General features: G+C 42.1%; 1 protein-coding gene across 2 annotated transcripts in view; it reads right to left on the reverse strand.

The window, feature by feature from the left end:
* Nucleotides 1-3,414: 3,414 nt before the first annotated feature.
* Nucleotides 3,415-13,272, reverse strand: part of LOC126162048 (myosin-13) — a 320,343-nt gene continuing 310,485 nt past the window's right edge. For both annotated transcript variants that reach the window (XM_049918288.1, XM_049918289.1), the window contains exon 8: nt 3,415-4,565. In XM_049918288.1, coding sequence (XP_049774245.1) covers nt 4,059-4,565 — 507 coding nt within the window. In that variant the 3' untranslated portion in view covers nt 3,415-4,058. The remainder of the gene's footprint in view (nt 4,566-13,272) is intronic.

Raw genomic sequence — 13,272 nt, forward strand, 5'->3', positions numbered from 1 at the left:
GTAGTTACTGTTCACACTTACATCATTTTATAACAACTCCTGTAGCACATTTCTTACGATAATTTCTGAGTAACGTATATTTTAATACAATGAAACCTTTCCTTGTTTATTCTGCGTAGTCACGATTGATGGAAGTCGTCTATAATGTAACATCAAACAGGACCTTGATTTATTTTCCTCAGCTAGTGATCTTTGTAAGAATTACATATGCATCAGTTAAGCTGTCGATACGAATTGCCTCTTGTTCAAAACATAAATGATACGTGATATTCTTTGGGTAGTTTAGGAGCTTCACGTGCGCTTGCGCCGCACGTGGTAGCCGCGCGGTCTTGGGCTCCTTGCCACGGTTCGCCCTGCTCCCCCCGTCGGAGGTTCGAGTCGTGCCTCGGGCATGGGTGTGTGTGTGTTGTCCTTAACGTAAGTTAGTTTAAGTTAGATTAAGTATTGTGTAAGCCTAGGTACCGATGATCTCAGCAGTTTGGTCCCATATGAACTTACCACCAGCACATTCGCTTGTGTCATCCCGGATATTATCACTATGTGGTGCTACGCTCTCTGGTCATTGCCGATCGCTCGCTAGGTAGCAAGGGCTGTACAGTCCGCTGTGATAGCGGTTATTCGTGCGACATAAACGAGTAACTAAAACAATTTTCAATACTACCAGTCAGTCTTAGCAGCTAAAATTTTACCAGCTTCATTCCTCCGTTGTATTCTTCCTGCTAAAATTCTGACAGCGCATTTCTGTTGTTGTATTTTTCCTGCATGAAAATTTTTGCGTGGCCTTAGACATGCCGGACTGGACCAGAGTAGGCAGAGTAGGTTGAGAAGAGCAGCCTTGCTCGTGGACGATCAGTTGCGTTCACAGTTTCCCTGAAGCAGAGACTTCGAAGATTCTGTGAAAATCTAGCCTGCGTCTTCCTGGACTTGAGCCACTGGGTTGACAACTAGATGGTCCTCCTAAATGGGTCAGATGTGCACTATACGTCAGAAGCTGCTTCACAGGTATCTGTCTATGCCTCATGCGTTCCGTTTTGGAAATTTTGGCTCTTGAATTCCTTCGTTGTAATATAGTTCACACTCGTTTACTTCTGTGTTTCATTTCTGTGTGAGGTCTTCGCGGCGTCTCCACTGCTCTCACTATTCATCACAGAATGTGAGCCATGTGGTAAGAATATATTACGTAAGTAAATGTGATGAATAGTGAGAGCAGGCGAGACCTCTCACAGAAATGAGAACAACAAATAAACGGGTGTGAACTATGTTACAGCGAAGGAATTCTCGAGTCAAAGGTTCCAAAACGGAACGCAAGACGTATAATTTGTGGTACCTGTGTAGAGCAAATAGGAGATACGTACATCAGGAGGTCCCTTCGTTACACGTCGCTGTTGCAAACTGACAGTACGCCACGACACATACACAAATTTTAATACAGCGAGCAGACACGTCAATGACCGGACGGAAAGTTGGCGATTTTCTGAAAAAAAAGGAAAATGTGAGATTTGAACCCGGATCTCGCTAGTGCTACCAAAGTTAATGTACAGTCACTCATGGAGAAGACAGGGACTGAAATTGACAGTAGCAAAGCAAAAGTACAAGTGCAGAACTGCGTTCTCAAATGTTCCTTTTGTTAAAGGCTGCCGCTGTGGCCGAGCGGTTCTAGGTGCTTCAGTCTGGAACCGCGCAGCTGCTACGGTCGCAGGTTCGAATCCTGCTTCGGGCATGGATGTGTGTGATGTCGTTAGGTTAGTTAGGTTTAAGTAGTTAGTTCTAGGTCTAGGGGACTGATGACCTCAGATGTTAAGTCACATAGTGCTTGGAGCCATGTGAACCTTTATTAATGAAAATCCAGGGCATTGATCCAGTTTGATTGTCATGCCACCACAAAGATGGGTGATATAAATATTAATGTCAGTGATTTTGAGAAGAAAATTAAACAAAGCTCCATGACACGGCGGAATCGCTATTAGTTTCTTTACCGAATTTGTCGTTGAGTTAGCTCCTGTTTTAATCATAAACTATCGTAGATACTCGTACCTGACATCTGTTTGTTGATGAATCTTAGACCAAGTTCTGAGCACAAACATAATGAGGTATCTTGAACAGAATGACTTCCTCCACACAACCCAGCATGGTTTCTGAACATTTCGATCGTATGAAACCCAATGTGCACTTTTTTCACATGATGATGTGCAGGTTATGGATCAAAGCAGTCAAATAGGTGCAATGTTTCTCAGTTTCTGAAAAGCATTTGATTCAGTGGCACGCCGATGCTTATTATCAAAAGCAAGGTCGTATGGGGTATCAAGCGGAATTTGTGAATTGATTAAGGATTTCTTGGTAGGGAGGACGCAGAATGTTGTCTTGGCTGGAGAATCATCGGCAGTTGTAGAAGTAACATCAAGTGGGCCCCAGAGAAGTCTGTTGAGACCTTGCCGTTCGTGCTGTGTAGTAATGACTTCGCAGACAGTATAGATAGTAACTGCAGACTTTTTGTTGGTGATGTAGTTATCTAAAATGAAGTACTGTCTCAAAAATTTTGTACGCATATTCAACCAGATGTTGACAAGATTTCAAAGTGGTATAGTGTTGCCAGTGGCACAATTTGTAGTATGCTGCCTGCTACCCATCATTAGCTTTTTTAGCCATTGGTTTATTCCCATTATCTACTGTATTTGCGACTGGAATCTAATAATTTCTCATTTCTTTGACAAAACTGCCTTGTAATGTATACAAACATGCTGTTCAAAGTCAGTCTATCTCACGAACACATCAAATATAATAATTTCTTGTGGCTCAGTGGCCTCGACCGGTGAAAGGGGACTTCAGTTCAACGTGGAATACGAACCTCGTGTTGTTTCTGGTGAATCTTCACATCACTGACAGTAGAATACTAGTTTAAACGCAAATTGAAAAACTCCGTGGATCGACCGGGATTCGATCCCGCGACCTTCCTGTTTCCAGACACGCTCATTACCAGCTTCTTTCTTCGATCTATTTGAGTGTGGCCTGTCCCCTGACGGAAAATGCTGAGCTACCGTGCCGGCGCTGGTAGACCAACGCATTACTGCAAAAAGTGCACCTACAACAATGTCAGCTACTGTTAGTTATGTGTGTCACTTTGACAATTAGTAACAAACTTCTTAAACAAAACTGTTATAGGATTTGCTTTCCGTTAATAAAGGTACGAAAACAGGCAAGAAAAATGCAAAAGGCCTAATTGAATTTTTGAGGACAACTAACTTGAAAGAAAAATCACATGCCAGAATTTTTGCTGGAAGAAAGTCAGTTTGATAACGCTCCGCTTATGAAGATTTATTGTATTGTCATTTTGTAACAGGTCTGTTGTAACAGGTCTGTTGGATTAGTTAACATATTTTGGAAGATGTTTGTATATGTTCCATAAATCATTACAAATAAACATGTCCAGTGGAGTTTATTTATCTCAGCTCAAATTGCACTGTACATGAAGTCTTGAAGGACAATTGTAGACAGAATATTTTCTACATATGAGCAGGGCTTTACAAATCACAAGCCATTCACATTTAGGACATCAGATGTTATATAACTGTTAGAATAATGAAGTCTTCTTCACAGTGCACCTGCACAGTTTTGATTGAGGTTAAGGCATCTCTGAGAGAATACAGAGACTGGAGCTGTTGCATGCTACTAAAAAGCTAAAGTCTTATCTCCTCCGAAATTATATGGTAAGTACAAACCAAAAATGGAATATTTACGGCTATAATAAGTTGCACCTGTTAACTGTTTGTGAGTTCAATAAAAATTATTGTAAGAAATCTTGCCTGTCACTCTACATAAAGACAAGTCACATAAATATTTACAAAAATACTACGTTAAAGTTAGATTGCAGTGATACATGTGGCCCTACAGTGGAGTACTAACGCTGGTATCTTCACAGGAGCTCAAAAGAGCCATTAATTCTGTGTCTGGTGGTAATTTTTCCTGACTTTGTTTCCGACAGTAAAAACCACCATTCATTCTTCAAGGTTACTACATAAACTTGACGCAATGTTTGATGTGATAGTCATCATGTAGCAGTGTTACTTGGCATTTTGTTGACCGAGGTTCAGATTCCTATCCGGGATTTCATGGGGTCCTGGACTGAGTTCTTTTATCTTGTTCTGTGCTTCGAGGAAGCTCGACCTGATGTTTTCCAGAGCTTCCCCTAGCCCTTGTTTGACATCGTTGAACTCGGAGCCGACGAAAGCGAGTCGCTTGAGCAGGTAGTTGAGGTTGTCGTCGACGACGCTCATCCGGCTGGTGATCTCCCCGACTTTGCCCTCCATGCTGTCCATGGTGTGGAGGCTGCCGTTGACGTACTGCTCCGTCTGCTGCTGCAGCCGATCCAGCGCCGTGGTGGAGGCGGACAGCTGGTTGTACATGGTGCCGATCTGGCGCCACACCTGGCTGATCTCCTGCTCGATCTTTGAGCTCAGGTTCGCCAAAGCGCCTGTCTGGTTATCCAAGATTGTCGCCGAGATGTCATCGAAACGCCGATTGAAGGTGTTGTTCAGGTCTTTGGAATGGATCTTGACTGTATCTCCTACCTGAAAAATAGCGAGAAAGACTTCAGAATCAAATCGCTGTGGTGCACCAATCTTTCAAGACTGTAGGGAATGATAAAACATTAAGTTAATTGGGTCAGTGCTAAAAATCCAAAATTGCCAACACTATTGTCATTACTAATTTTGTTGTTATGTCTTACTGAAAGTTGTTTGGTATTAATTGTTTCAACAGCAAAACTAGACTGAGGTGTCAAATAGATAACTGCAAACAGTGGCTTACTGTGACAAGTGTTTTGAAGTTAATGCTGTTTTAACGTTCTTACACTTGACTTTGGCAGCAAAAACGGACACAGCTTGCTTCTCCTTAAGAGCATGAAGACAACAACAGATCATATGTTCTCAACATTATAAGCAGTTTATCATCAAATATGGAGGTTCCCTCACTGTATAACACACTATGGAGAGGCTAAAAGCATAATTTATTTATTACAAATTTTGAGAAGATTTGGAAGGCAGCACTTGATGACATTATATTCCGATTGTAGGTTTTATCTGAAGGGGTCTTTTGGTCTGATATGTCTGAATGAAACGTATATGAATTATACAATGAGATTTTCACTCTGCATCGGAGTGTGCGCTGATATGAAACTTCCTGGCAGATTAAAACTGTGTGCCCGACCGAGACTCGAACTCGGGACCTTTGCGTTTCGCGGGCAAGTGCTCTACCATATGAGCTACCGAAGCACGACTCACGCCCGGTACTCACAGTTTGGAAGGTATGAGACGAGATACTGGCAGAAGTAAAGCTGTGAGTACCGGGCGTGAGTCGTGCTTCGGTAGCTCAGATGGTAGAGCACTTGCCCGCGAAAGGCAAAGGTCCCGAGTTCGAGTCTCGGTCGGGCACACAGTTTTATATGAATCACATGTGCTCTCCAGTGTGTTTTTCTCACCCTCTTGATTAGAAAGCACAATCCCAAGCTGAAGAGTGAAACCCGCCTTAGGTTGCTCCCTGACATGGTGAAAACTCGCAGGGTGATAGGATGAAAATAAAAGGCAACCATTTTGGCTTAGATACCAACAGGCAACAGTTTCCGTGAAACTGACGGTCAAAGTTTCCACGCGACCTCATCAGACTACTCGCACGTCGTGAAATCAGCTGCATTGGTAGTGCAGTGACTAAGAGCACCGTTTCGAAATTTCACTACGCGTGTCCAAATCCAATCTTACGTTATGTGTTTCTTTTGTTTTGGTGGATGTATGTTATCACAATACCTTTTTTTGACATTGTGAAACACAATGACAAAAGAAATAACAGTCTGAAATCTTATTAAAATAGATTTTGTCATCACAGTTGACACGGATTAACACTTTCCATATAACTGATACCGAAAGTTTCCGCTTGTGGCAGGCAACAGTAAGGTTGGTATCTCTCCACTTTCCAGGGCGTCTCCAGACACGTTTTCATTGGTCACCTGTAGGCAATTCTGCTTCAGTCAGTGAGATTACAGTTCGAAGACTTGTCTGGAAACGCCCTGGACAGTGGTGGGTTACAAAAGTGATTATCGTCCACCATAGGGCCCCACATGGTCTGGGGTACCGTTTCTTTTCATAGCAGGACCCCCTTGATTGTCATCTGCGGCATCCTTACAGAACAGCGGTACGATGGCGATACCTTGTTACTTTTCATGGAAAGCCATCCTGGGCTCACATTTCAGCAAGACAATGCACACCTGGACACGGTGAAATTTTTTACTCCCTTTCTTCGTGCTTGCCAAGCTCTACCATGGCTAGCAAGGTTGCCGGATCTCTCCCCAGCTGATCCCGTTTGGAGCGTTACAGGCATGGTCCTCGAATCAGCTCGGGATTTTAACGGTGTATGACGCCAATTCGACAGAACATGGCATGATATCCCTCAGGAAAACATCGAACAACTTTATCAACAAACGCCAACCCGAATAACTGCTTGCATATGGGCCAGAGGTGGACCAATGCGTTGTTGACTTCCCCGATTTGTGAAGCTCTTCCTCTTGAATAAATCATTCAGTTTTTTCTGAAATTGTAATCATTTGTTTGTCTCCACATGTACACTGTATCTACCAGTTTCCGTCGTGTTCGGGTAATTCCTTCCTGGTGCTGCGCTTTTCTTTTTTGTCTTAGGGTGTGTTTACCCTTAAACAACTAATAGAACGTAGAGCCTTAAAAACCAAAAGACAGTAGTGAACTTTGCGAAGGCTTATGAGTCCATCCATCTATAGACTTTTCGAAGAAATCTGAAGACCACAGAACTAGACGGCACTCTATGAGAATTGACAGCGGGAATTCTAACAGCCGCAAAGGCAAGGGTTAGTTTCAGAGGAGCATAATCGGAAGAGTTTGAGATCACGACAGATATCAAACAGGGAGATGGACTGTCACCAATTTTGTTCATAGCACTGGATAGAGTGAACAGGTAGTGCATAGGAATACACGAGGGACAAGAAGACGATAGAGCCCATAGGGACTGCTTAGTCTTCGTGGATGACACAGCAGAAGTAAGTGAGACCGAAGAAGTCGCGAAGATATAACTCGACAACCTACGCAAGGATCGCTTATAACAAGACAAAGACATTGTATACCTCTTGAAATAGGAAAGCACCAGAAGACAAATTTAAATATTTGGGAGAACATATATAACAGGAAGAACCGGGAGCTATGAGGGCCGCGCGGCCACCGCTCCATGTCACGGGCATGGCCCCTCCCGCCGGAGGTTCGAGTCGTCCATCGGGCATGGATGTGTCTGTGTTGTTCTTAGCATAAGTTACTTTAAGTAGTGTGTACGTCTAGGGAACGATGACCACAGCACTTTGGTCCCTTAGGAATTCACACACATTTCATCATATGAAGCTATGAGGGATTAATACATGACAACGAACACGAGGTCCGTCTTGTGCATGACCAAAGACATATTCAATAAAAAGAAAATATTAACAGATGCAAGGATCAGACATTAAAATGCAGTTGTGAGGCACACAGTACTACCTGCAGCTGAGATGATAACACTAGGAAGAAATAGTGCAGAACAACTGGGGGAAGAAGAGAGAAAAACACTGAGGAAAATACTAGGTCTTAATAGAGGTGGTTAGAGATGGATGCAAAAACTTAGGTAAGAATTATACCGGAGCGTGAGGAGAGTATCAGGAGAGATGGAAAAGGGTAAGTATTGCTAGACATCTGATAGGGATGAATATGGATAGAATGACAAAAAGAATATGGGTAACTACGGATAGGACCAGAGGAAAGACAGGAACAAAGCGGGTTGTTGAACAACTGGGCGAAATTGGGGAACAAGGTGCAAGGAAAGCAGAAGTGGAAAAGCAAGTGTGCACCGACCGATGTGCCAGAAATCGACAATAGAGGACTGATAGTCACCAGTGAAGAATATAAGTGAAGAAGATACTGAAGACGGCCGAAGGAGAGTGGGAGAGAAGAAGAGAAAGGATAAAGAAGTTTTGGGATGAGAAGATAAAACTGCAATCCTTGTAGGGTCTTCCTGTCGTCCTAAAGAGACCAAAGGCAAGAAGAAGAAGAAGAACAAGCTGCTGCAGTAAAAGGGGATTTACTGAAAAGTGTTTTAGTGGCAGTACAAGAAGGGAATACAGTAAATCAGTTTAGGGCTGAAATGCGTCGAAATGTTCCACTCAGGCATTGCAGTAACTCGTTTACAACGGATATGGTAGAGAACAGGGTTCTCATGAGTCAGTTATTAAATACATGCAGGGAGTCAGAGAAAGTGCATTCCTGTTGTGTCCACCATATCCTGAAAAACAAACTGTATAATACATTTTTAATCTTTTAAGGCTCATAGGTAGACAAAGAACTATTTTTTGTAAATTTTCTAACACTTTGTGCAGTTATATGATTTAGTGCACAATATTCAAGTAATGAGGAGGAGGGGGGGGGGGGGAGGGAGGGGAAATGGTCATCGAGAAAAAGAAAATGGGAGAAGTCTGAATGGGAAGTGTTTTAGCTGTAGTAATACATATCATCAGTACAGAGAGCCTCCAACAAGAAGTTGGGGATTGACTTCTATACTCAGAAGAAACGTAAGAAAAAAGTAACGTGTTAGGATTGTCGTGATACGGAGTACAAGTAATAACTGTCTGCAGAAGGAATTGGATCTGGAGTTTTGAGAATTACTGCAAAGAAAGCAGAATGAGGGAAAGGCAGTTTGCGCAGTTCGTTATGCTGTTAATAATGATCCAGTTTGTGCACTACTTGATTCAAAATGATTATAATGTGATAAGTTGAGACAAGAAGCAGTGCAGTATATAGTGGCAAATCAATCTAATATGCGGGTCAAATGGGTGGTTTTGGTAAAAGCTAGAATAGAAGTATTTATATGGGAAGTTAACATTTGTGACGTAATAATTTGGCAACTAATGGTACTTTGCGGTCCAACCTTATATCCAGAGCCAGTCTAGTTACTAACCGGAGTGATAGTAAGTAAATTTTCCTTTAAATTTAAACCAAAAAAGAGTTTATTTATAACCACAAATGTTTGGGTGCAGCGGTTATTACAAATTCTAAGTAAGGAAAGGATGGAGAAAATGTATTAGAAGAACAATTGGGGCACCTAAATATAGGAACTCAATCGGTATAAAAAGTCGAATACGTTAACCCCCCAGTTTGGGATTACTATAATATTGGAGTATAATACTGAATTGACTGATAATATCCCAGAATGAAGACATTAGAACAGTTGACTGACAGCATATTACTGCAAGTGATCACTCATCCTTCAAAATCACTTTGTGTCTCATCCATAATCCTGATACCAAACCAAAATGGGGAAAATGTAGGTTATTTTATGCTCACGAGGAGAACACGGCAAGTGCCATAACCCGATTTATCAGAAAATTCTCTCAGTGGCTTATCCATAGGTATTCACCGTTTCTGAAAAAAACGAACGTCAAAGTTTTCGAGGTAATTTACGTGCCTTTTAACGAGGAATCAGTCCAATAGAAGCGTGGCTTGCGTGCGGCTTCACAGCTTCGCGCTCCATGCTCGAAACCCGACTATTATTTTTATTTTTGTTTTTCATTTATCTACTCATATCCATAGTAGCTTAGTACGCTAATGTTTTCCAGTACATACAGAACTATCGTTGTCCTTATTCGTCTACTAATTCTATCTCTGCTGAAGGAATTTAAAGAAAAGAAAAAGAAATAAAAATAAATGAACGATAAAATATTTGAAATTGTTTTCAGTGAAATTCCTGTAGTGTATATTGATTCATAAACGGTAACAAGCGCCCGTTTTCGGAAAGATGATACGTGGTGCGCCGCAAAATTATTACCAACGCGTGAAACCTTTGGCAAAGTTAACGAAGTTTCTTTGCCGAGTGAGAATCATACCAACAAGCGTCGCTGTGGTAAACCTGCCATCGCGCGATTCTTGTCGTGTTCAGAATTTATATGGTTTGAATGTTTCTACAATCGACGTCATCCAAGGGAATGCAATAAATCTTCCTGACGAATAAACACAAGAAAAAAATTTAAGAATCAAGGATTGAAATAAGAATGAAATACAAGAATATGAGAATTTTAAAAGTTTCTAATACATGATACCATACACACATATACTGTATAATAAATGTATGACATTTAGTGTGAAACCCAGTTGTAATTTTACAATTAATATAATGCCCTTGCATCCGCTAACATGATAAGGAACTTTCGTATAGTAACTTTCTAAGGGCGTAGGTAGCTAAATGAAAAAAAATAAAATAAATAAAAAAAATTATCGGGTTTCGAACATGGGACGCGAAAGTGAGAGGCCGCAACATTGGCCACCATGTCACCAGCTGGGCTGAACTTGTGGCGCACTAAAAGGCATCTAAATGGCGTCGAAATTCTACAACGGTCGTTTCCGCAGAAACAGTCGAGTATCTACGGATAAGCTGAGACTCATATTTGCTTATTTTGGCTCCTCTTCCACTGAGAGAAGTTTCTGGGAAATCGGGTTACGTCACATACCGTCTTCTCCCCTTCATTGTCTCTACCGGACCTACACTCCTGCTTCGGGTGGTTTAATGGAGCAAGGTTATATACCACATTGGATTTGGATCAGACATACAATCAGATCCCCCTTCCTGAAATTTCAAAATCTATTACAGAGTTTGCCAAAACTGGAACATCTCTAAATCCTATAAAGTCCATTTTGGACTCTCTACTGGCGCGTCCGTAGTTTCTCAATTGATGGACAGCAAATTTTCCGACTTTAAGTTCCAGTTTGTTTATCACTATACAGACAATTTAGTGGCCTAAGGGTAAGCATTTCCTCCGTTTGTGTGAGTCTTTTAGAGACTGAGGAGAGCCAGATTAATTGTGAATCCACGCAAAGTTAAGTCTGACGGCGTCTCTTAGAAAAAATAACCGGGACTGAGGGCATAACCGTTGATCCAGATCGTGTTAAAGCAATTTGTAAGTCCCCGATCCCTAAGGATAGGAAGGCGGTTCCTAGGTTAACTGGTATGGCCAATTTATTTCGTTAATTTATTCCGAGTTTTGCAGATAAGTCTCCACAATCGAACAAATTGTGCAGAAAAGGATGAACGTTTGGACGGTGTCCCTCTAGAGAAGCATCTTTTATGGCGTTAAAGCAGGCGTTTAATGACAACACCTGTTCTGATACTTACTGGTTTTAATCCGACATTTACATTCCAGACTGGTGCTCTGGCTGTAAGAATAAGGACTATTTTAAACAAAAAAGCAAAGAGAGAAGAAGTCCGATTGTTTATGCTCCCAGAAGACTGAACGATTTCGAAAGTGATATTCTGTGTATGATTTGGATTGCAAGCGTTGGCAGACTGTTCGGAATCTAGAAATTCAAATACCATCTTGGACACACTCTATGTACTCTTTAAACCGACAACCTGGTTTTAAGTTGGGCCCTGATCGTCCACGAAAGACAGGGAGAATCACGCTTGGTTTTTCAGTTCCAGGTGCATTATACTGAGGGATTGAATAATCTAATAATTGATGGACAGAGCCCAATGTTTGAGCGTGAATTGGCGGCCGCTGTGGCCGAGCGGTTCTAGGCGCTTCAGTCCGGAACCGCGCTGCTGCTACGGTCGCAGGTTCGAATCCTGCCTCGGGCATGGATGTGTGTGATGTCCTTAGGTTAGTTAGGTTTAAGTAGTTCTAAGTCTAGAGGACTGATGACCTCAGATGTTAAGTCCCATAGTGCTTGGAGTCATTTGAATTTTGAACGTGAATTGGATAATAGTTACCACACAATGAGCTCACTGTATCCGGGGAAATTCAACCTATCAGTTAAGTAATAACTGAGTTTCCACAACTGCTTAGAGACGTTAGAGAATATTAAAATATTGTTGAATATTCGGTCAAAATCAAAGATAGAGTACCGAACGGACAGTGTGTTAAGCCTTATTTAATTAAAGATAACGTGGTTTGTTGTTGCATGCAGTGTGACAGATAGTGAATCTGCCGGAATTAGTGACCTCTTTATTTATTTTCACGAACCACTGATGGCGTGGCATTGAGACATTTACAAAACGAGGGCCAAAATCAGGCAACAATTCGTTTGGAAAAGAACAGATAAAGACATTAAGACACGAATAGAGAATTTTAATGTGTCTACTATGTGCAGACCACCTGAAAATATCAGGGTAGGCTTATTTTCATTGAAGCCAGTTGATCGCCCATTACTAAAAAGATTTTTTTAAACATTTTGTTGGCCCCAGGTAGGTCAAAGTAGAGAACGGTTGGTGTGCGTGGACGCTTTGACGAGGTTCACTTTGGCCTTTTCCGATAATGGTTGCTACCACACACACTAAATTTATAATCTACAAAATATTTTTAGTGTTTTTGGGACTCCCACAGTAAGAGACAATGCTACCTACACTACTGGCCATTAAAATTGCTACACCAAGAAGAAATGCAGATGATACACGGGTATTCATTGGACAAATATATTATACTAGAACTGGCATGTGATTATATTTTCACGTAATTTGGGTGCATAGATCCTGAGAAATCAGTACTCAGAACAACCATCTCTGGCCATAATAACGGTCTTGATATGCCTGGGCATTGAGTCAAACAGAGCTTGGATGGCGTGTACAGGTACGGCTGCACATGCAGCTTCAACACGATACCACAGTTCATCAAGAGTAGTGACTGGCGTATTGTGACGAGCCAGTTGCTCGGCCACCATTGACCAGACGTTTTCAATCGGGTAAGAGATCTGGAGAATGTGCTGGCCAGGGTAGCAGTCGAACATTTTCTGTATCCAGAAAGGCCAGTACAGGACCTGCAACATGCGGTCGTGCATTATCCTGCTGAAATGTAGGGTAGAGTCACGGGTCGTAACACATCTGAAATGTTAACGTCCACTGTTCAAAGTGCCGTCAATGTGAACAAGAGGTGACCGAGACGTGTAACCAATGGCACCCCATACCATCACGCCGGGTGATACGCCAGTATGGCGATGATGAATACACGCTTCCAATGTGCGTTCACCGCGATGTCGCCAAACACGGATGCGACCATCATGATGCTGTAAAGAGAACCTGGATTCATCCGAAAAAATGACGTTTTACCATTCGTTCACCCAGGTTCGTCGTTGAGTACACCTTCGCAGGCGCTCCTGTCTCTGATGCAGCGTCAAGGGTAACCGCAGCCATGGTCTCCGAGCTGATAGCCCATGCTGCTGCAAACGTCGTCGAACTGTTCGTGCAGATGGTTGT

The sequence above is a fragment of the Schistocerca cancellata genome, chromosome 2 (assembly GCF_023864275.1).
Source record: "Schistocerca cancellata isolate TAMUIC-IGC-003103 chromosome 2, iqSchCanc2.1, whole genome shotgun sequence".
NCBI classification, from domain to species: Eukaryota; Metazoa; Arthropoda; class Insecta; order Orthoptera; family Acrididae; genus Schistocerca; species Schistocerca cancellata.